Source organism: Bufo gargarizans, chromosome 4 (genome assembly GCF_014858855.1).
Source record: "Bufo gargarizans isolate SCDJY-AF-19 chromosome 4, ASM1485885v1, whole genome shotgun sequence".
Lineage (NCBI taxonomy): Eukaryota > Metazoa > Chordata > Amphibia > Anura > Bufonidae > Bufo > Bufo gargarizans.
In genome coordinates this window covers 181,439,028-181,463,582 of record NC_058083.1, presented here as the reverse complement: position 1 = coordinate 181,463,582, position 24,555 = coordinate 181,439,028, and the positions used below count along the sequence as shown (strand labels likewise).

The window sequence follows — 24,555 nt, the reverse complement described above, 5'->3', positions numbered from 1 at the left end:
ATGTTTATAACTATATATATCTAAACAAATGGATAGATATATATTGTTATAACAATACACTATAATATAGATACGCACACTAATACAATATACTAACACGGTTCTAACTACACTAGACAGTCCCAAATCCCACCCACAATCTAACTATACAATACACACATACAGGTATAACAGCCCTCCCGCCTGGCTCTATACTATCCCTATGGGGTAATAGGGGTGAGGTATCTGGGGGGTAGGCACGACAGGGCTACCACAAAATAAGGGTTGAACACAGCAAGGGTAACAGGGCAGAGACTTACAATATAAGGGTTAGGAATCAGGGGTAACAGGGTATGGGGTCAGGGACTTAAAGGGTAAAGCAATATGGGGTCAGGGTACAATATGGGGTCAGGGTACAGCAGTATCGGGTCAGGGATATCAGTATGGGGTCAGGGATAGCAGTATGGGGTCAGGGATAGCAGTATGGGGTCAGGGATAACAGTATGGGGTCAGGGATAGCAGTATGTGGTCAGGGCAGCAGGGTACAATATGGAGCAGTATGGGGTCAGGGAAAGCGTTGGTGGGATAGTGGTAGGGAGTATAAGGGGGAGATACTTAGCGGTGTTATGCTCGTTGTCCAGGGGGGCTCGTTGGTCTAGGGGATGCCTCTTCCGCTGGGTCACTTACTTGACTGCTGAGCGGGGCGCCGCCGGTCTATTTAAACTTGGCGGCGCCCGCTCGCAGTCTCCCTATTGGCGCCATGCGCACCGCCGGCCTCAATACGTGGGCCGGCGCGGTGATATGACGACCCCGCGCCGGCCCGAGGATCTCGGAGCGCGCTTCCAGGGGGGGGATCCTTTGATCCTCCCGCCTGTGAAGCGGACGCTTACCTCCGGCGCTGTAATTACAGCGCCGGAGGTCAGCCACTCACAGGGGCATGGGAACTCTTTGTTCCCATGTCTCTGTGAGGCGTACCATCTCCGGCGCTGCCGGAGATGGTGACAAAGGGCAGAGGATCTTATTGATCCTCTGTCCTTTGTAGAGGCCGACGCTGGACCTAATTGTCCAACTGTCGGTCTCCTCGTCTCCTCCACTCCCCCTCCCCAGCATGTGGGATTCCGGCCATATATGCTCATAGATGCTTGGGGCACATCTATGAGCATATATGGATTATAGGGTTGATTCAGGGGCATATATACATCAAGGGGGCACATATCAAGGAGGCACATATCAAGGGGGCACATATCTGACAAGGGGGCACATATCTAACATTAATCCCCTGGAGGAGCCTATAGACAAGGGCTAATATATATATGTATATATGTCACGGCATATATACATATATATATATATATATATATATATATATATATATATAAATATGACCCTTCCCTCAACAATCCCCCTGTTGTCAGGAATACGACAATAAACATTTTGGGGGAAGGGTTGGGATGCATTTGCCTCTTCAATCTACCCTTGGTAACATTTCCGGGAGGACTAAAGTAATCTGACTCTTAGGTACCTAGACATCACCCATCGTGCTCCATCCTGCCTCTCATTAAAACGTCTCCATCCCCCGAATACCCCATCTTCTTCTCCTTGGAGAACTTTCTTGGTATCCTATGATCTTCAGGTGTCAGCCACTCCCAACGTAGTCTATTCCTGACTCCGGAGTGGCTTCACCCTTGCAGTCTTTAGATCACTCCATTCAGCGACCGTATTCTCTCTCTTTGCCAGTGTTGTTCTTCTGGCGTCCGTTACCCCCAATGTTAGTGCCGGTAATTAATGTAGCACCTCCTTAATGGGGTACGGACGGCCGTAGGCTGACCTTTTAATGACTTTCATTTTAATTGAAGACTCAGTTGTTGGAGAGGTTCTCTCCGGGACAGATACATAGGTTTTTACAAGGCAGGTCAGATTTTCTGGTGAGAGGTGATGTCATAGTACCTAAATTCTACCTGCGGGAAGGAACCCCGCACTACCATCATTCAGTCCAACCCTTACAAAAAGTCACCATTGTCGATATTGAAGCGGCAAATACCTTAGTGATGAGGGGCCTGACCCTAGGGAATCTACTCTACCCCACTCACACAAACATGTCATATCCCTCCCAATACGGTCCAATTCAATTCAGTGTGTACCCATAGAGACTCATGCCACCTGGCCTTACTCTCTATACCTCCCAAGACACTGGTAGTTAACAGACCCTTGTGTCCTTGGGGAAATGACTATAGGATGCACGTGTGCGTCCAGCCATATTGTAGTATGGCTGTCGCCCATTTGTACCTAGAGTGTCCATGGGTACATAGGAACTCACATGCAAATAATCAATGTAAATCTGTACACAATATATGAGGTCACAGGGTGGTCTATGATTATACCCCGAATCCTCCTACGAAAATCTACTACAATACGTGTATGCATACACACAATGTTATGAGGTCACAGGATGGCTTTTGGATTTTCATCCCGACCTTCATAGGAAACCGTATGTCCATGCGATCTCTGGCTTCAGGACTTTGTTGGAGCTAAGTCCTGAGCCTCCTACGATTAACTTCGTGAAGTTCTGTCTGGTTCTGGTTTAGCTGGTCCGCAAGTCTCTTGACCCTCCTGTAGATTAGACACAGTCCCGTGTACATGACTATTACCAGAACCAGAAGAACTATCACCGGATGAATCAATAGGTTGAAGAAGGATGTTGCCTTTGGACTGTAGCCAAACAGACTTTCCCACCAGGAGATCTTGGAGTCTTTGTCCAACGCGGTTGTGATTGCCGTTATTTTATTCTTGTCGTGCGTCAGTTGGATGGTGGCCTGTTTCTCTGTTTCTCGAAGATTCTTAAGTATTTTGTCTTCTTGGCTGAAGTCCAGCAGGAGATGTTTGAGTTCTAACCCAAAGCCAAGAGGAATTTTCTGGAGTCTCACGGGTACGTCAGGGCGGATGTCGAGTCTTTTCTCCGGGGTGATTGGTGTTCTTCCTTGTATCTCTGCGACATCTAAACCTAGGACGGGGCTAAGGGTGCAATACGCTCCAGGGAGGAGTACTCCTCTCTCAGTGCAGTTAGTTCCATAGATTGTAGAAGACATGTTTTGCCTTTGGTACCAGCACCAATACCCCTGTCCCAAGTATTTAAGGGAAGAGGGTATTGGGCTGGCCTTCATCTCACAGGACCCCTCGGTGCTCCAACATTGGTGTCTTAACACCCGATCCTGACTACCTTGACAGAGGATAGCATCCTCTTTCTTCCAACATCCCTCTGTGTCTAACAGATAAGGATGGCCTCTCTCATAGGTTAGAACGCCCGCGGGGAGCTGTGGATGAAGCACCGCCCGGTTATTTATGACAATCCCTAAGTTAATTGCACTGTAACCTTGTCTAAGATGGCCAGATATAGGAGCCAATGACGAAGCAGTGCAAGTGAGATTCCTACAGCCGTGCCACTGGACTACCCACCAGTTGGTGTGATTGGCTGCAAAAGGAGATATGAGAGGACTTACCCGTTGGCGGAGGTTAAATGGGAAGTGGCCGCCGTACAATGATGATACAATATGTTTAAGGTTGCCTGAGAGTTCACTCTGGACTTGCGTACACGCCAGAGCGAGCTGAGCTCTATCCTGTTCTTCCAAGAGACCCACAACTAACCTTCTAAACTTCTCTCGTAAAGCAGAAGATAGAGAGGTAGTGGCATCTATGTGCGAATGCTGCAAACCCTCTAAGACGTGGTTTACATCAAGCTGGGTCTCGAATCCTTCTCCGGCGTGTCGCGCAACATCCCCAAGTTTACCTCTCAGGACTTCCATGTCCATAGTGTTCAGGGCGCCCACTCCCAATGCCCCTCCGCCTAGTCCCATGGCTATCAGATCTCTTCTTCCCCTTTGATTCCTGTGCATGAGATCATCCTTTCTTACCTCTTGCCCCGCCTCTATCCAACCTCTTATCATGTCAATTTGGTTTCTCACAAACTCCCCACATCTGTGATCCCATTGGTCGACTCGGAAGTCATCTACGGAAATTCTCCAAGTAAATAGGACGAATTTTGTCCCCGTGATGATCTTCCATGGGGATGACAGTTGAGGAGCTATGGGATCTGCCAATTGATGGATAGGGGCGTTGCAAGAGTCTAAATGCATTTTTACAGGTTGGAGACCTGTTGCTTCATAGGGGATCCTCACCACGGTTACACAAATTTGCCCTCTACCTTTGAACGGATACCATTGGTCACTCTCTCCAACCTGTAGCACTAGTTTTCCTACGGGTTTGGATTTAGACAGATAGACCCATTGTGTAAAGGTCCAGCACCCTTCATCTACTGCCTCGCAAAAAGGCCATCTAAACGAACCATCTATATTGATGTCAAAGTTAATATCCCTGCCACTGGGGTCTTTCCAATCGGAAGACACATACCTACCCCGGTATTCCTCATTCATGGGGGTACCGTCCATCCATACATCCACTGTAGGGGTATCCACTCCATTGCACACCAAATCCCATCTCCAGGGATTAGTGTCCAAGGTTACCATCTGGGTATCTTGTTCCCAGTGGGCATAGGTGATGAAATAATATCCAGTCACCTCCTGAACACAATTGTCTCTCATGATGGTAATCATAAAAGACCGTATGGATGGAGATCCCTTTAACTGAGCATACCTGAGATCCTTGGCATCTGTCCGTACTTTTAAAATGGTGGCTCGGTAAAAGCCTTCCAGTTTTACCGGACCACTCTGGTCATTCCATAGGGCCTGGCCAGAGTTACTGCAGTTTAACTTTAGCATCATTATACTGGTTCGTATGTAATCTGTGGACACATGTCCCTGAACATAACTGGATTCCCTAGTAATAATCATCTGGGAATCTCTTAACATACAATAAGCTTTTAGGGTGCCCTTTACCGGAATGGGTCTGTCAAAATATGTCCTTACCCTCAGCCCATCTTGGCTATCCCTCCTTATGAAGGTAGCTTTAAGGATATACCAGCCACTATATTCTGCACCCGTGACATCCTCGGGACTCAGAACCCCCTCCTTGGTACACAACACTGTGGTAGTGTTGGCTTCCACTTGTTTGTAAGGATGCAAGTGAGGGTCCCTAGACACCCATCTTAAGGATCTCATAGGAGTAGGGTCAGAGTCCCGAAAATGTTTGAATTCTTTGAGGCAGAGGGCATGTAAATCATGTTGTATGGCAGACACATTCTCCACAGGGGTATTATGTTGAATTACACCTTGGGCGAAACTCTCCCTCTGGAAACCATACAGATACCACTGTCCTGGTATAAAGGAAAAGTTCTCGTATGGTTTCAGGATTTTGCCCTCCAAACATTCCACCATTAAAAGGCCGGGTTTATTCATAGATATGTCAGCCATATCATTATTAACTCCCAGGCCCTCCCCCGAAGAGGTTGAGCCTGCCATCATCATGCTTACCACCAGTGCCACAAGTTGGGGATATGCCATGTTCAGAGGATCTCTATATCTTTTCAGGCTAGTCGTAGCCTTGGTGAGTCTCCCTCCCGTGATCTGTTAATTCAATGTGTGTGTAATTAGTTTCATGGATCCACCCTCGACCCACCAAAACACCCCCCCCCCCCCCCCCGGTCACCCAACTCTGTGAGGGTTTATTGAGTTGGGGAGGCTCGGGTGGCCTTGGCCTGGTTGATATGGATCCAAAAAACTCCCTGTCGCCTACGTGACTTTTTCTTGGTTATCATCGGCCTTTGCACCTTTAGCATGGTGTCACCCATTACTTCAATACTTCAAGGACCTGATAGGGTCAATCCCAGTTTGCAGCCCGACGGAAGATTTTCACCATCACCAGCTCTCCTACAGAGGGCATTGGTGTTTCCCCCTGTAGATACGGTCTGTGTAGCCGTATTGCTGCATGAGGCAATAACTCCTTCAGGTTTAGTTGTACCTGTTGGAGAAACAGGTCTCTGGCGATGGCGTTCTTCACTGGTTCTGACACCAGGGGTTCATTGGGCAGGCATAAGGGCATTTTGCGTCCGGTCATTAGTTCGAACGGGGTGATACTGGTAGCCTCGGTAGCTCGGATTCCCATTAGCACGGCTGGCAGAGAGGTTACCCATGAGGAACCTTTCTCCAGTAGTGCTTTAGAAAGTCGTGTTTTTATGGTCCGGTTCATCCGCTCCACGATAACCGCTGACTGTGGGTGGTAAGGCACATGAAACCTTTGCTTTATGTCTAAAAGACCACAAAGCGCTTTCATTACCTTACCCGTGAAATGGGTCCCTCTGTCTGACTCTATCAATCTGGGGATACCCCATCGTGACAGAACCTGTTCCCAGAGAACACGGGCAGTGGTTGTAGCCGAATCGTTAACCGTGGGGATGGCTTCTACCCATTTAGAGAAAACATCCACTACCACCAGTGCGTAACGATTCCTGTTGGTAAAGGTCCTATAAAATCTATTTGTAGTGCGGACCATGGACCATCTGCAGGAGGAACTCGCTGCAACACCGGCTTCAGGGCTGACGCCCTTGGGTTAACCTGAGCACATACCAGGCACTGTTGTGTTACTTCCTCTACTGTGTTGGACATTCCCGGCCAGTATAATTTGTCTCTCAGGAGAGACAAGAGTTTATCCCGGCCCAGGTGTCCAAACAGTTGGTGGTTCAATCTGGTCAGTTCTGCTTGCAGATGCTGTGGAACCACGGGAAGAGGAAGCTGTTGTGTACCGGTATCATAACACAGGATCCCTTGCTGTCTTGACCAGGGATGCTGTGGAGATGTGAGGTGTGTCATTAGAAGAGGGTCTTTTGCTTGTTCCTCCTCAAATGACACCGGGCCTTTACTCAGGTTGGTACGAACTGCAATCTGGTAGGCCGGTAGCGGCTCAGTGTCTGTTTCCTGAAGGATCCCAGACACTGCCGCTAGTTTGGCCAATTCATCCGCCTTGTTGTTACCTAGCGTCAAAGGCTCATCCCCTTTCTGATGCGCAGGGATTTTTATGATGGCTGCTTCCGCCGGGTGTGCCATGCCCCATTCCCAAAGTTCTTTCAGGACCGACACATGAGCCAGAGGTTTGTTTTGGCTATCCACAAATCCTCGTCTTTTCCATGTGTCCAGGTGCAGGGTGAGAGAACGAACTACATATGAACTGTCGCTATATATAGTTCGTTTCCCTGGGGGTTGAAGAAGTAAGGCTTTCTTGACTGCCTCCAGTTCCGCCCGCTGTGCCAACATGTGACCTGGTAACTTGACAAGATTCTGGGTACCTGTGGTCTCATCCAGCACAGCAAAACCTGTGACATAGGTCCCATCCATGAAAAATCGAGAGCCATCAACAAAGATGGCTCTGTCTTCTGGATGTTTATCGGTCCTGAAAATTTGTGGCGCGTTGATGTGCGCTGGTTGGCCACAGTCATGTTCGGTGCCAGTTAGGTTCAGTAACTGGGACAGAACATACTTGGCTTTGTGGTTCACCTGTAGACTCCGGCCACTGAGATCCATAATCCACCTCCCAAATCTCTGTTGGGAGACTCCAGGGAGTGTATCACAGAGCAGGAGGGCCAATGGAGAGTGTGGAGTCTGCAAAGTGAGGGGCCTGAAGCCTACAATATGCTCAGTGGTTTTGACGGCATAGTGTATGGCTGCCAGTTGTTTGGCACACTCATCGAACCCTCGTTCAACAGGCGAAAGTAACCTGGAGAAGTATCCCAGCGATCTAGTGTCATACCCTATCTGCTGTAGGAGGACCGCTGAGATAGACTCCGTCCCTGCATGCGCCTGTATGGCTATTTCCCCTTCAGGATGGGGGGTAGCCAATACAGGGGCAGAGGAGAGGTCCCTTTTCAAAGTAGAAAAGAACTCTTCCTGTGCATCAGACCAACCTTTGATTGAAGGGTCTTCTCCTCTGAGGAGTTCATAGAGGGGTTTTGCTTTGGCAGCAAAATCCTCTATGAACTCCCTCATGAAATTAGCAACTCCCAGGAATTTTCTGAAATCCTGTAGAGTGCCCGGCCTAGGTAACTTTACCATGGCTTCCACTCTGGCTGCCACGATTCCTTTGGCTCCAAAAGAAATTTGGACTCCAAGAAAAGTCACCTCCGTTCTGGCCAAATTTGCCTTGTGGGGACTCAGCTTGAGTCCTGACTTGGCCAGGAGTCCCAATAGCTCTTTTAACAGAACCAAGTGTTCTTCTATGGTTTCTGTTTGTAAGAGCAGGTCATCCACGTATTGCAGAAGGCATCCTGGCCGTGAAAATACACTCAGAACGGCCGCCAATGCCTGGTGAAAATACGTGGGACTACTGTGGAATCCCTGGGGGAGTACACCGAACATGTACTGTTTGTCCCCTACTGTAAAGGCAAATTTGTACCTACAGTTTTCAGTGAGTTCAATAGAGAAGAACCCATTGGCAACATCTATGGTTGAGAATATGCGACTTTTGCCGCTTATTCTGGCCATGATGTCGGGAGTCTGTGCCACCACTGGAGCGGACATTGGGGTGTACTTGTTGAGGACCCGGAGATCTATGGTGAGCCTCCATGCATTGGTGTCCTTTTTCTTTACTGGCCAGAGGGCATTGTTGCATTTAGAATTGCCCTCTATGACCACCCCCTTAGTTTTCAATTCTTGGACAGTGTCCAAAATTGAATGGGTGGCTTCTGGTGGAAAGCGGTATTGGCATTGAGGTGGAGGGTCGGGACCTTGTATGTCCACCTGAACTCCAATCAGTCTGCCACAATCGTTTTTTCCTTGGGCCCACAGATCGGGGTACTCATACACAATAGGCTCAAGATCTGGATTATGCGAGATCTCAGGCCATTTGTGTTCAAGTACTTCAGTAGAGTCATCTACTGTTGGCAATGGTGGTCCCAGAAACTGGCGTTGGATGACAAACACCTTGGATTGTCTGGGACCCTTCCATACAATACTATTTGCCAGATCTAGGATCCACCCATTTTGTGTCATTATGTCGGTTCCAATAATGTTGTCAGAACCGGGGTAATACCACATGGGGATCCTAAGGGTCGTGTGAGTGGTAATCTGGACAATTACTTCTTCTATTCTGTGGGCCTTCACCCCCCCTTGTTGGTGATCAAATCCGATCACCACACACTGAGGGCTGTTGGGATGTAAATCATGTTTGACATTGGTAATGGAAATTTCCGCACCAGTGTCAAGCATGATTTCGGCGTCCTGATTTTTGATTTTGGCTTTTATGTGGGGTCTCCCTGAAGAATCCAGTATGATAGGACATACTGGCGCCAGTTCTTTAGGGATCCCTGATCTTCAATCAATTTCTACCAGACTCCCAGTAGGTACCTGTGAGGTACATACTGCCACTTGTGGGTTCTTGTTATGGACCCTTAGTGTGGATTCCAGGGATTCCACACTCCTTACCGAACGCGCTGGGCCATTCACAACAGCCACACGTTTTGGTGTCTGGACCTGTGAATGTCCCAGATATTCCCCCACTGGTTTGGCATAATTAGGTTTCATCTTGAAACCGTTATTATTGCCCGTTCTCTCAGGATTTGTCCGGTTATTACGTGACCATTGTGGACAATTCCTCTTTATGTGCCCGTATTGTAAACATAGGAAGCATCGAATGCTTCCTATCCTTTCCAATGGCGGGGCCGTGGTGCGAATAGTTGAATTACCCTTTGTGTGCTGTACCCGATCATCTTGAGATATATCAGGTACAGGCGCACGCTCCGTCACTTTGACAAATTTCTTATTGAGCAGTGTATCCTGTCTGCACTGCTCAATAATCATAGCAGCATCCGTGAGGGATGGTTCCCTGGCTTCACTTAACCGGATTGCAGTATCAAGGTATGGGAATTTCTCCACAAACATACGTATCATACCCTGTGGAATTCCGACACCGTGATCCTTTGTAACCCTTCTATACATGGCTTCAAACCGACTACACATAGACAAAGGTTCGTCATGTATAGTGGGTTTGAACTTGGACAGGATATCTGGAGTGACGTCCCAATGGCCCGTTGCCAGTCTCATGAGTATGGAGAGACGTTCCTCCTTGTCATAAAACTGTCCATTCATTGGTTGTGTCCTCCCCGTTACCTCATACCTTTGGTTTAGGTGTGTAGGTAACCATAACTTGAATAACTCCATGCGATATTCGTGAGCCACTGAATACTTGTTACAGTGACCCTCGAAGATATCACATGAAGTAAACGGATCTACAATGGGATCATATTTTGGGATCTCCTTGCAAATCCGTAACAGGAAGTTTATCCTTTCCATACTGGAATGGTTAGGATAAAATCTTCCTGTCTTTCCGGACGCGTTGGCAGATTGGAAGTGGTAAATGGCCAACCACTTTCCTCTCTCCAATCGTTGTCCTGTTCCTGGAATCGGTTGCTACCCCTATTCTCCCTGGGTGTTTGGGTAAAAGGTAGCGTCCGTTCCACCTGTCCCCTGGTGTCTACTGCCTCGGGTGTTTGATCCGTGGAAGATATTGGCGCTGTCGCCGCTGTCTCCCCATGTGCCGTTCCCGAAACACAAACCTGTTTCGTGGGCAACATGCTGTTAGTACCAGGCCGTGACAGATTAGAGATGACCTGCTGCAAATCCGCAATGGTTTGCGTTTTTGCAGCCAGGTCCTCTTGAAGTTGAACAATCATGCTATCCATAGATACCATATTGTTCCTGAACTGATTTATCTCAGTGTACAGTCTGAGCAGTTCCTTGTCCATGTCAGAGTAGAAACTCTCCTTGTCCGAGAGTCTAGACTCTAACACGCAAATCTCCCTGCCCCTCTCGGCCGTACACTGGGACTTCTCTTGTAGTTGTGTTTGTAATGTGTGCAACTGTTTAATGTTTTCAACACAACAATTGCAGTGAAAGTTTGCCATGTTGGAAACTTCCTCTGCCTTTGTTGTGCTGTTAAGTGTTTCTAGATGTTCTGGCTTCCAAATGATATCCTCAAAGGTGTGAACCAATTTGGCTAGCATTTGGAGTCTTTTTTTTGTTTTTTTGAACACACTACGATTAGTTAGTGCTGAGTTTATCGTGAGCGTATGCCTGGTCCAATAAAGTGGACCATAGCAGCTCAGTGGATTTGTAAGTGGTGGGGATGATGGGGTTGTATGTGCTATGTTTGCTGAGGTGTTGCAGTGTGGTGAAGTTCATACTCACTTTTTGACGAGAGGCCATCTTCATTGGTGTCGTTGATACTGTGTTGCTGCGTGGAGGAGGTCCTTCAATATTCGGAATGCCTTCTCCCGTTCAGCCAGACGACTTCTGTTTTAACGATGATGGTTCTCTCTTCAGTGGTGTATGTGATGACTTCTCTCCAGTTGGCGTGTAAGGGAATCAGAAAATATTAGTACACAGAGATCAGGAAAGATTTTAGATTCTCTGCTGTAGAGTTTGCTCTGTGTCCGGTTCTGATCGAGAAAAACCCGCTCTACCTGTCCGAACTTGCAGGCTATGGACGCTCAGATCCACTGACCGCGTCCTTCCCACCTGATTAGTTCACAGCGTAAGCGATTTTTCCGTTCAAAAACCAACCACAGATACAAACTCACAGCAGTGGGCCTGGCTCGCCAATGTTAAAGAGGAATATTAATCACCAATATTTATGCAAATATTGATAATTAATATTCATAAATACGTGAGTCGTCTTATGATATCTCCTGCACGCGCCTTACTAGCTGCACGCGCCTTACTGACTACCACTAGTAATCACACGTTACACAATAGGTATAAATGACACAGTATTTATTAATAATACATTAGTAATACAATGCCAACAATATACTAACTCTACGGCAGTGATTCCTTGCAATTATAAAGGAATTATTATGTTTATAACTATATATATCTAAACAAATGGATAGATATATATTGTTATAACAATACACTATAATATAGATACACACACTAATACAATATACTAACACGGTTCTAACTACACTACACAGTCCCAAATCCCACCCACAATCTAACTATACAATACACACATACAGGTATAACAGCCCTCCCGCCTGGCTCTATACTATCCCTATGGGGTAATAGGGGTGAGGTATCTGGGGGGTAGGCACGACAGGGCTACCACAAAATAAGGGTTGAACACAGCAAGGGTAACAGGGCAGAGACTTACAATATAAGGGTTAGGAATCAGGGGTAACAGGGTATGGGGTCAGGGACTTAAAGGGTAAAGCAATATGGGGTCAGGGTACAGCAGTATGGGGTCAGGGATAGCAGTATGGGGTCAGGGATAGCAGTATGGGGTCAGGGGTAACAGTATGGGGTCAGGGATAACAGTATGGGGTCAGGGATAGCAGTATGTGGTCAGGGCAGCAGGGTACAATATGGAGCAGTATGGGGTCAGGGAAAGCGTTGGTGGGATAGTGGTAGGGAGTATAAGGGGGAGATACTTAGCGGTGTTATGCTCGTTGTCCAGGGGGGCTCGTTGGTCTAGGGGATGCCTCTTCCGCCGGGTCACTTACCTGACTGCTGAGCGGGGCGCCGCCGGTCTATTTAAACTTGGCGGCGCCCGCTCGCAGTCTCCCTATTGGCGCCATGCGCATGCGCACCGCCGGCCTCAATACGTGGGCCGGCGCGGTGATATGACGACACCGCGCCGGCCCGAGGATCTCGGAGCGCGCTTCCAGGGGGGGATCCTTTGATCCTCCCGCCTGTGAAGCGGACGCTTACCTCCGGCGCTGTAATTACAGCGCCGGAGGTCAGCCACTCACAGGGGCATGGGAACTCTTTGTTCCCATGTCTCTGTGAGGCGTACCATCTCCGGCGCTGCCGGAGATGGTGACAAAGGGCAGAGGATCTTATTGATCCTCTGTCCTTTGTAGAGGCCGACGCTGGACCTAATTGTCCAACTGTCGGTCTCCTCGTCTCCTCCACTCCCCCTCCCCAGCATGTGGGATTCCGGCCATATATGCTCATAGATGCTTGGGGCACATCTATGAGCATATATGGATTATAGGGTTGATTCAGGGGCATATATACATCAAGGGGGCACATATCAAGGAGGCACATATCAAGGGGGCACATATCTGACAAGGGGGCACATATCTGACAAGGGGGCACATATCTAACATTAATCCCCTGGAGGAGCCCATAGACAAGGGCTAATATATATATGTATATATGTCACGGCATATATATATATATATATATATATATATATATATAAATATGACCCTTCCCTCAACAGATACCATCCTCACGATCGTATTTCTGATTTTCTTAACGGTAACGGTCATTTTTGATTGAAATGTATGGTATTTTGACGCCTATTATGTCATTCGGCATGCATTGATCTGAGCCTGGCAATATACCGTAATAAAGCTGTAATTGCATTACACATCTCAGGAGTGCAGTGGAATTTCTTAAAGGGGTTTTCCAGATTTAAATATTAAATAGGTCATCAACATTAGATCAATATGAGAAAGAGGCAGTTGGGGTCTGTGAGCACTTAGTCCTCTTCCCAGGCCATGTGAAGTCATGTTCATCGGCCAAGCACAGCCGCTATGCTTGGTAAGCCTGTGAGGAGGTTGCTGCGCTCATCAGACAGTCCACAGATTCTTCAAGCAGCAGATCGGTGGGGAGTCGGACCGCCACAGACCTCATATTGATGACCTATCCTGGGATAGGTCATTAATATGTAAATTCCGGAGAACCCGTTTAATACACACATTCTTGTCCTGAAGACTTGTACTCGGTTAAACAGGTTGTCCCATTACAAACACCTATCCCCTATACACAGGATCATGAGAACAGGGGGCCCCTTGTTCCCCCGTTTGAATGGAATGACAGTCATACATTACGCGCTGCCACTCCATTCAACACTATGAAACTGCTGGACATAGCAGAGTGCAAATGCTTTAATGGGGCAAGACCTTTTGAGGGGCTTAAAAACTGTTGTCAGCTCCACTTTTGTGCTCGGTTTTATCATAGATCAGAGAATCTTTTGAAAGAATTGCATTAGGATATGGCCACACAGAGCAGATAAGACCGTGCAGAAATGAGGTTTTACTGCACATCAGTCTGGTTAAGTTCATTGTTGGGCTTCATGCACATGACCGTTGTGTGTTTTGGGGTCCGCAAATTGCAGATCCGCAAAACACGGATGGCGTCCTTGTGCGTTACACAATTTGCGGAACGGCACTGACAGCCATTGATATAACTGCCTATTATTGTCCGCAAAACGGACAAGAATAGGACAGGTTATATTTTTTTTGCGGGGCCACGGAACGGAGCAACGGATGCGGACAGCACACGGAGTGCTGTCCACATCATTTGCGGCCCCATTGAAGTGAATGGGTCCACATCCGAGCCGCAAAAACTGCGACTCTGATGCAGACCAAAACAACGGTCGTGTGCATGAGGCCTTATAAGGTTATGTTTACACGTTCAGGATTCAATGAGGGGTTAGGCACAGATGCTATACCTCAGTCCTCATCAAAATACACTAACATTCTGCATGCAACACAAGTGAGGCTACTTTCACACTAGCGTTTCTATTTTCTGGTATTGAGATCCGTCATAGGGTCTCAATACCAGAGAAAAATGCTTCAGTTTTGTCCCCATTCAGCGTCAATGGGGACAAAACGTAACTGAACAGAACGGAATGCTCCAAATGTTTGGTTGCGTTCCCATCCCGGGGAGCAACCCGACTGTTATATTTCCGTCATGGGATGCAGAGCAAAACAGATCCTGCATGACCCACAATGCAAGTCAATGGGGACGGATCAGTTTTCTTTGACACCATAGAGAAGGGGTCCGTCCCCCATTGACTTTCAACGGAGTTCATGATGGATCCGTCTTGGATATGTTACAGATAATACAACGGGATCTGTTCATAACGGATGCAGATGGTTGTATTATCAGTAACGGAAGCGTTTTTGCTGATCCCTGCCGGATCCAGCAAAGAACGCTGGTATGAAAGTAGCCTGATTGGAGTAGTTTATACCCTATTCACATGGTGCAGTTTTTTCGGTTTTTTTTTTGTGCTGCTGTAAAAAAAAATCTGAGAACTGTAATTCTTCTCACTAATGTGGCACAGACAAAGCCTTACTGAATGACAGTAAGCCTAATCTTTGTGTGTGTGCTACACATCCACAGCAGAAAATCAGCCTTGGATCCTCTTGGAAAATTCACCCCGAATTTAATCCTGAAGTGTGAATACAGGCGGACGCCTAATGGATGTACATTTTTGTAGGTATACCATAGTTTTACCTGCAAAACTGTCCGATTTGTGGTACAACTGCATATCAGGCTGAAAGATGAGACCAACTTCAAGGAAGACATTGGGGTGGATTTATCAAAACTGGTTTAAAGGAAAAGTGGTTTAGTTGCCCATAGCAACCAATCAGATTTCCAGATTCCAAAGCTCCTTTGGAAAATAAAGCTGGAATCTGGTTGGTTGCTAGGGGCAACTAAGCCAGTTTTCCTTTAAACAGTTTTAGCGTTTCGGGTGCCAGTGGCAGGAAGATGGACTATATATTCCTATATTCCAGTGATCTCTGTGGTCAAGCCACAGAAGTTAGAAGATGATCTGCGCCCTCGTCACCCCCTTCTCCTTCCTTCTCCAATTTTATAGCAAATATTTCACTGTTGTGGTGTTTATTAGTGGGGTGGAGGTCACCCAGCGGTGGACTAGTTGAGCATTAGATCCTTTTTTGGGAGTTTTATATAATATTATTAATGATTTAATTATTTGGGTTTTGAATTATCTATGGTATGTTTAATTAGTTATGTTACCTTATTCACCAATACTTGGTCTCATGTTATATGTGTGTGTATATGTATGTATGTATACATACTTGGTGTGTTGGGGTTTGTGCAGGAGAAGCTAGTGGTGTAGTGCAGACATTTCTCCTCTCATCAGCAGTAGACTCATCCAGGAGCAACATTTCAGGTTCCCTTTATGAGATCTTTTTTAAATAGAATAGATCATGAGTGTGTGTAGCGTGTCTCAGCAGGAAGCTTAAAGGAAACCTGTCACCGGGATTTTGTGTATAGAGCTGAGGACATGGGCTGCTAGATCGCCGCTAGCACATCCGCAATACCCAGTCCCCATAGCTCTGTGTGCTTTTATTGTGTGAAAAAAACGATTTGATACATATGCAAATTAACCCGAGATGAGTCCTGTATGTGAGATGAGTCCAGCGTGAAGAAGCCCAGCACCGTCCCGCATCCTCCAAATCTCCTCCTTGCTCCCCGACGTCACAAAGCTAGAGTGTCGTAATCTTGCGATGCGAGAGCTAGCGCATGCGCAGTGTCGGCATAGTGTTCCTTCCCTGTGCTGGCATCAGGCACTTATTAATGTATTGTGACTGTCCGTATTGTCTCCTTTGATGGCTGGATTGATTTTTCCATAACATTATACACTGCTTGTTTCCATGGTTACCACCACCCTGCAATCCAGCAGTGGTGGTCGTGCTTGCACACTATAGGAAAAAATGCCAGCCTCTCTGGTGGCCGGGACTGTGGGAGCTCACGTAGGCTGATACTCTTCTCTATAGTGTACAAGCACGGCCATGCTGCTGGACTGAAGAGTGGTCGTAACCATGGAAACTTTCTCTGCATAATAAATGCTATCAAAACCCCATTTGAATAAAGTTTCCTGGGACGCAAATGAAATGTAAAACTGACTGGGTGACAAATAGTCCATACACTGTACTCGGGCTCCAGGCAGTGCTTTCATGCCTCTATCTTTCTTTGTGTAGGTTCCTCCGTTTCAATCTGTGCATTCCTCATTTAACAAGTCTAAGCCCCACCGGTCCTTAGATGCAAGTAAGTATTTTGCCACATGAAATGTTCTGCTTGTAAACCTGAGATAGATAATTAGACTTCATCATTGTTCTCATCTCATTTAAGACTTATTTTGTTGGATAAGAAAAATGACAACATCACGCATTAGATTGAACAGTGCTGATCTGCACCGTTGTGTTACACCGGAGCTGTACTAGGGCTGCCATGAAAGGTCTTCTGTACTTCTCCATGCCTCTATCAAATATAAATGACAAAAAAAGAGATCATGGTTTCCTCCCAGAAGCACGGAGTGTACCTTGTGCACGCCCATACAGACTTTGCTGTGTGTGTAAATCCTGAACTACGTTTTACCTGGGGACATAAAGAACAGTCATGTCCTTTTAGTAGGAGCTATTGTCCCAAACCTGCTTTACAGCTCCTGTTACTAGAAGTGTGCTACTAACATGCTCATGTTGGGCTGTGTCCACTTTCAGCCTCCCCGACCAGTATAATAGCATCACTGGAAAAGAGCTGAACCAATCAGTAGTTACAGCATTTCAAAACTGCTCATGGGAAGTTCAAAATGTACCTGACACCCTTCTGTCCAAAACCCCAAGTTTTATCTTTTCCTAGGGTGCAGTTCACACATAGCAGATTTGTTGCACACATTTCTGTGACTGTCCCATTCACCTGCAGAAACCCATGCACATGCGACAACCCTGTTTAGATCCAGGTAGCGCATTCTAGAGAGTGGGGGCTGCATGACATAAGGCTCCCGCTCTGAAAGTTATTCAGCATTTTATGGACATCCAGGGCAGAGAGAGGTGTTAGGCCAATTTCAGATGAGCGAGTTGTCTGTGGGCACAATGAATTGTACTGACAGAATTATGTCAGTACTACTCATCACAGCTAATTTTGGGCATGGACACACAGCATTATAAATCATTGTAATGCCATGAGTTTCCGTTACAGGAGCAGAGTTTTGGTCGTGAAATCGCACTTCCACGCGTTGGACAACTCGCTTGTCTGAAACTTGCCTTGTGGGAGCATTTTAACTTAGCTGAAGGAGGGGTATTGCTTGGTGTGATGTAAATGCTCTAGTCTGACACATGCCTGTAATGGGATCCGGACTGTTTTTGGCATGAGTTTTGGGAATTGGCCAGGTAAAAACCAGTGCAAGCACCGTCTTTTTATTTTTTTTGTACCGTCGAATCCCGGCACTAACGCTGTATCCCCGCTGGGTTCCATGATAGTCAATGGGGTTTGGCAGTGCTCCGGCCCTTTCTGGGTATGATGAAATTCGGCAGGCGGTCCTCTGCCGAAACAGCCAGCCAGATACTTTTAATGCTAGTGTAAAACTAGCCTTATTCTGTGAGGCAATAGCATAGTTTACACTAAAAGCTATTTGTTTTTCCCTTTAAATGCATGAAAGATTTTAAGAACTGTTCCTCATGATATTATTTTTCCAGCAGGAGGAAAATCCCACATTCCCGCCATGTATTACAACCCAGGTTTCCTCAGCGCCTCTGTGGCAGACAACACACCTGACCCAGGCACAATGAACGGACATGAAGTGCTGCTCGCCGACTTGCAGAGTCTTCAGCCCAGCTGTTTACTGATCTTGATAATGACTGGCAAAGTAATCATGAACCTATTTATATTCGGGGCAAGACACAAGAATGTGAGTGCCAGCTTCATGGGCTATTGCTGCATCTCACTTGCCATTGTTGACTTTGTGCTGTTGTTTGCCATCTCTACCATCCACTACTTCCAGGATTTTACAATTGTGGGCTTAAGGTTCACCAGTTACCACATTTGCCTGTTTACACAGATTATATCTCATACCTATGGTATTCTGCATTTGCCGTTTTTCTTGGCATCTGGACTAGATAACTATTTGACCGTCGTCAAGTCTCTACATATCCCATGTGGTTGTTCAGGACTTCTGTACATTGCCTGTGTTCTTCTTTTATGGAGTGGGGCCTTTGTCTATGTTCTTCTCTCCCCTGTTGGCCCTCCAGAGTGTGATTTTTACACTAGCTGTCAAAGTTTTTACATGTCCCTTAGTTTAGTCCTCATCATTTGCAAAATGCTTACACTCTGCTGTTCCGAAATAGTGACATTCCTAAAGTCACTGAAAGTAATATCGTATGGAAAGAACACAGCAATCGTATTTTCATTTCATCTGGGAGATAGATGGCCCGTTCAAGGAGGCAAACGTCTCATAGCTGCTCTTTTGTTTTCTTTTTTGGGCACTTGGAGCCCATTTGTTGTTCTCCAAATTATCATTCTCTTTTTATGTGCGCATATCCCGGGATACATGGATATGAATGTGCCTTGGTTATATTTTCTGAACAGCTTTCTGATAGCAGTATCCTTTGGACTTAAGAACCCTGACGTACAGATCACAGAGAAGACTTTTTACAGAGACCCATTTATTAGCTGGAAGTACTGTGTTCTGCCATTTATGCAAGCTGATAACAAAGCTGTCTCCACTGAAAGAGGTGCCCACTCCAGTTATAAGTGTATAATCCTGAAAGAGGCGACTTCTCAAGCTATGAATGTTTAGGGGGGTAGCTACACTGCGACACTGGTCGTGGCCAGGATTGCAAAGTAGAGATGATCCCATAGAAATGAACTGCTGGATTTCTTGTGACTGGTGCGGAGATCCCATTCATTTCTATGGGATCATCGCTACTCTGCGATCCTGGCCACGACCAGTGTAACCATACCCTAATGCTTTTGTCAAATGTTAAATTACTCAGGTTGTACAGAATAAAGTATCTATTTGTAGACTAGCATACGTGGTCTTCTTATTGTAGATACATTCAAACATTCCTCTGTACATTTTCTTGAGCTTTGTCCTTACTGTGACTACCATTTTGTAAATCCACAGGTCTGTGCTGACCTATAATACAGCAGGCAAATGAACCTGTCATTTATTTTCTCAGAATCTGCAAGTAAAAACCTCTCTGTGCCTCTCAGAGGCATACAGAAATACAGTATAGACTCACCCAGGTTTTCAGTTTAGGCTACTTTCACATCAGTGTTTTTGCTGGATCCGTCATGGATCAGCAAAAACGCTTCCATTCTGATAATACATCCGCCTGCACCATTATGAACGGATCCGGTTGTATTATCTTTAACCAAGGCGGGTCCGTTTTCTATTGTGTCAGAGAAAACAAATCTGTCTCCATTGACTTACATTATGTGTCAGGACGGATCCATCTTTCTCCGCACCACATCGCAGACAAAAAAAAACGCTGCTTGAATCATTATTCTGTCCACGATGGGGACGCAACCAAACGGAACGGAATGCATTCTGGTGCATTCCATTTCATTCATTTTTTTCCCCATTGACAATGAATGGGGACAAAACTGAAGCGTTTTCTTCCGCTATTGAGATCCTATGATGGATCTCAATAGTGGAATTGAAAACTCAAGTGTGAAAGTAGTCTTAGCTGGGTGAGATAACTGGAATCCAGAAATGGTGCTGCTTCAGCAAGGCATATGTAGCTTGCTGGACATCATTTTGTTTAAAGTTGTATGGGCTCGATTTCTCTTGGACTGGGAGACAGGTTGGTAGTGGGAGTCCCTCAGTCTACACCCCTAGTCCACTTCAGTTATTCCCTTTAGCTGAGGAGATCGCAGGTGAGGCCTGCTGAGATGATCACAGAGGGATAAAACAACCCTCTGTGTATGACTGTGAGAGGATTTTGGAAAAGGAAGCCTACAGAGGCAATGTGTGGTCCCTGCCAAGAGGGTGGGGACATGAGGCTGTGTGAAATCCTGAGTTTTGGGGGTCCAGCAACGCCTGAGGAAAGAGTCTGACTTCCCCCCAATGTACTGCTGGACCGTATGGCTGAGAAAAGCCAGATCTAACATCTTGTAGGAACAGCGCTTTGGAGGTGAGTTAGGGAGAAGACCTATGTATTAGGTAGGGCCTACACGTGCAGGTGTTTATTTGCTATATTTATGTTTGTGTTGGTGCTGAAGTGCCAAAATAAAGCACCATTTGGAATCTGTCATTTCGGACCCCCTGTAAGAGAGCGATCCCTTACAATATATAGGTAGCTATATATCAAGCTGTTCAGCTCCTCCTGCTCTATACCATGCCCATACAATGGATAACATTTTCATGGTGACAGGTTCCTTCCCTAAAATTTACTGTAGTAAAGTGTTGTTTCACAGGAGTAGTTTAGTGCCAGGCTTTCTGCCCACGTCCCTCATAGTTGTGTGATGGATTTATATGATGACCATTGAAGTGAAGCGTCCTCGTGTAGTAAGGTGTCTGTGACCTACTCCACCGGTCGGAGATCTAGCAGTTGGTCTAGTTTGCAGAGCATAGCTTGGGAAATATTACAAATTGCACAGTAGTGGTTGCTAAATACATTAGATGTAATTATCTGTTATCTAGGAAAACAGTCCACATTTCTAACAAACCGGAAAATCTGCTCTTTAAGAAATCTGTTGCCATAGCAGTAGTAGAATGAGGAAGCGGTCTTCTGAAAAAGAAAGACTTGTAAGTTAGGTTCAGCAAAAACTTCCCTCAAGTCTCCACCCAGCACCTTTCACGTAGCATTTTGTATCAATATTTGAGAGCCAGAGCTAGGAGTGGAACCTACACAGAGGAAAACCATAAAGATTTGTAACTCTTCCATGGTTTGGAGCCACTCTTGGTTTTGGCTTAAAAATGCTGATGCAAATTACTAACCAAATACTGACTGTGTGAAAATGTTCTAACCGAGGTGAGTGCAGCTTCAAACAGGAGGTTTGACATGAATAGGTAAAGCCTCTCCTAACGTAAAAGGTCAACTTGCAGGATGACAGGCCAAACTGGATGGACAAATGTCTTTTTTCGGCCTTTTGCATTATGTTATGTATTATTATGTTATGTTAGGTGGTTTGTTTTCTTAGATTTCTACTGTTTAGAAAGTCCCTACTAAATTCACTCACACAGTTTTTAGGGTCTATGAATGCTTGTAAAAGTATTTTACAAATGTTTCCGTGGACATTTTTTGAAATAATATAATTAAGGGAAAAATGCCAGAAAGTGCTGCATTTTAGGGAGAAAAAAATCCCCAAAACACCACATGTCAAAATGCTCTGTATCTGGGGGAGGGGGGGGGGGGCGGAGCCAGCACTGGAAGAGAAAGCTGTGTCTGCTTGAGCTCCGTCACACAGACTCCTCTTTACTGCAGCTTACAATAGCGATCCCGGCAAAAAAATTGTGAAAATTGGACAAAATAGATCTGGGGACACCTCCCAGCAACAGAAAACTCCCGCTGCCAGCGGTGAGATGCACAAATTTATTGAAAAAGCGGAGGCCATATATACGCAGCTAAAGAACCGAAGATGGCGCCGGCAGCACAGAAAGAAACCTGTGAGAGTGAGCCCAACGCTCTGGAGGGAGAAAGTGACACTGAAGATTCAGGGAGCCGCCAAAATCTCCCGATCTCCAGGAATTATCTGAAAGTGGCCTTATAAAAAGCCTTGGAGCCGCTGGTGAGTGAATTGTCTTCCCTCCTCCACGATTTTTAGACATGTGGGAGGCAGGGTGGAAGACTTAGAGACAGCACACACTGCCATGTTGGAGTTCTAGACTGCGGCCTCAGCTAGCCTGCAAACACTCCAGACGCACCTCTACGCGGCATTAGAAGACCAGGATAACCACGGTAGGAGAAATAATGAGATTCTGTGGCATTCCAGAATTATTAACCGCTTCTGAAATACCCAACGCGATTCTAGCAATTTGTGAAACTTTATTGGGACCAGACTGCCCCACACCAGTCCTAGACGGGGCCCATAAGGCGCTGCGCCCGCGCCCAAAACCAACAGAACCTTTCCCCCCCCCCCGTCCCCAGGGATATAATCTGCCTCTTCCTAAACTACCAAGACAAGGGCGCTATACTGTTGAATTCTCGCAAACTAACTAAAGTGCTATTCAGAGACAAGAGAATTTAACATATATCAAGACCTGGCCCCAATTACTCACAAAGCTATTAAACTGCTTACGGAGTGGCTCAGAAACCGCAAAGTACTCTACCACTAGACCTTCCCCCTTCTTTCTTTCTTCTACAACAGCTAACGGATTACCATCTGCACCCATGCCGACTTAAACCAAGCTTTTAACCTTCTAGAGAACCCACAAATGGAAACTGAGAACAGGGACCTAATACAAGACCTGGCTCCTCTCCCAGAAGTTCCCAAGGCTACCCCATTTGAGGCCAGACGAACCTCTAAAACCCAATGCCAGAAGAAAAGGAACGCTTCCCTAACACCGAGACGCCTAACCACAGACACCTTTTGAAAATATACCTCTTCACGCAGCTATCCAGCTGCCAACTCAAAGTTTCTGGAGAGAATGATGTTCTGGGACTCTTCATCCCGATCTTGAGTATAATTATTTTTTTGACCCCCCCATCCTTATATTGAGGGGGCCGCATAAGTTTTCACATTCCCCCACCTTCTCTTCTCTTCCCCTCCACCCATCCCTCCCTTTCTAACACCTATCCTTTCTTAGCCTCCCTTTCACCTTAACCCCCCCCCCCCCCTTCCCCCTTAGAAACCTCTGTCAAGCAGTTAATTCCCAGAGGCACCCTCACTAGTTTTATACCAGGTTGAGAGATTTATCGTGTCCACTTTACTAGTCCTTTAGGCCAGTGTTTCCCAACCAGTGTGCCTCCAGCTGTTGCAAAACTACAACTCCCAGCATGCCCGGACAACCTAGTTTTGCAACAACTGGAGGCACACTGGTTGGGAAACACTGCTTTAGGCATGTTTCACCATAGATTCCTTTTGGTGAATAGAGCCTTCTCTATGATGCAAGTGGTCTGGGGACAATCATACGCTTCTAACAAGTAAAGTTACAGTCAAACAAGGGTAAAACACCCAACTCTCCCCCCCCCCCCCCCCTTATGTGTTTGCAGTCATACTGCTCACTATGTTTGTTTTCTCATAATTGTTATGTTACTTTTGTTAAAAATAGGTCACCAGTACATCTTCTGGAGCGGGTCACAGTCTGCAGGGAAGTCTACAGGACACACCAATACTTGCATTAGATGGACGAGTACCTTTATCAAAATATACACATCTTGATTTGTAGCACACTCCTGGTAACGGTTAAATTCTCTCTTAATGACCCTAATGGCTGACATAAGAATAGCTTCCTACAATGTACTGGGCCTAAATGGAGACAGATATTCTGGACATTAAAGAGAGACGCACTTAAAATTGAACCACTTTCCTAACCTCACATATTCATACTTTTCTCAATGGTACCACTGTGGATCCCCCTCCTCCAATTCCAGAGGAGTTAGAATAGGCTTCCAAAAGAAAGTCCCCTTTCAACTGATAGACCAAAATACAGACACTGAAGGTAGATATATAATGATTAAAGGGAAGATACATCAGCACATGTATACATTTATAAATGTATACGCCCCTAACAACAAGCAAATTTTGTGGCTGAAAGATGTCTTGGAAGTGGTGGACTCCTTCAGAGAGGGAATCGCAATACTCGGAGGGGACTTCAACTTGGTAATAAACCAACTACTAGATTCCTCCTCACGTAGATCCGCACATTCCCAGACTGCCCTTCGCTCCCTTACTTCCAAGGTTTGAAGAGCCCATCTTGTAGATGTATAATTTCCAGCATGAACAAATAAACCCCTAAAAATTACTTTAATGGTATACGTTAAAAGGATCCCTGAAGGGTCCGCTAAATGCAAACTACTCGGTGTACAGTCAAAAAAATTAATTAAGTGACCAATAACCACATCCAGAATAAAATGTATTCGCCTGGGGTACGGGAGAGTTTATCCCTAAATCTACCCCTATCCTAAAACCTCAGCCCAGGGAGGGCTCCTAG

At 46.1% G+C, this 24,555-nt stretch overlaps 1 protein-coding gene across 2 annotated transcripts in view; it reads left to right on the top strand.

Annotated features, from left to right (window-relative positions):
* Positions 1–19,483, top strand: part of GPR160 (G protein-coupled receptor 160) — a 36,545-nt gene extending 17,062 nt beyond the window's left edge. The window contains exons 2-3 of one of the 2 annotated variants that reach the window (XM_044291511.1): positions 16,661–16,727; positions 18,158–19,483. In XM_044291511.1, the coding sequence (XP_044147446.1) occupies positions 18,181–19,254 (1,074 nt within the window). In that variant the 5' untranslated portion in view covers positions 16,661–16,727; positions 18,158–18,180 and the 3' untranslated portion in view covers positions 19,255–19,483. Of the gene's footprint in view, positions 1–16,660; positions 16,728–18,154 lie in introns of both variants that reach the window. The other variant, XM_044291509.1, reaches the window with a different exon arrangement.
* Positions 19,484–24,555: the final 5,072 nt, after the last annotated feature.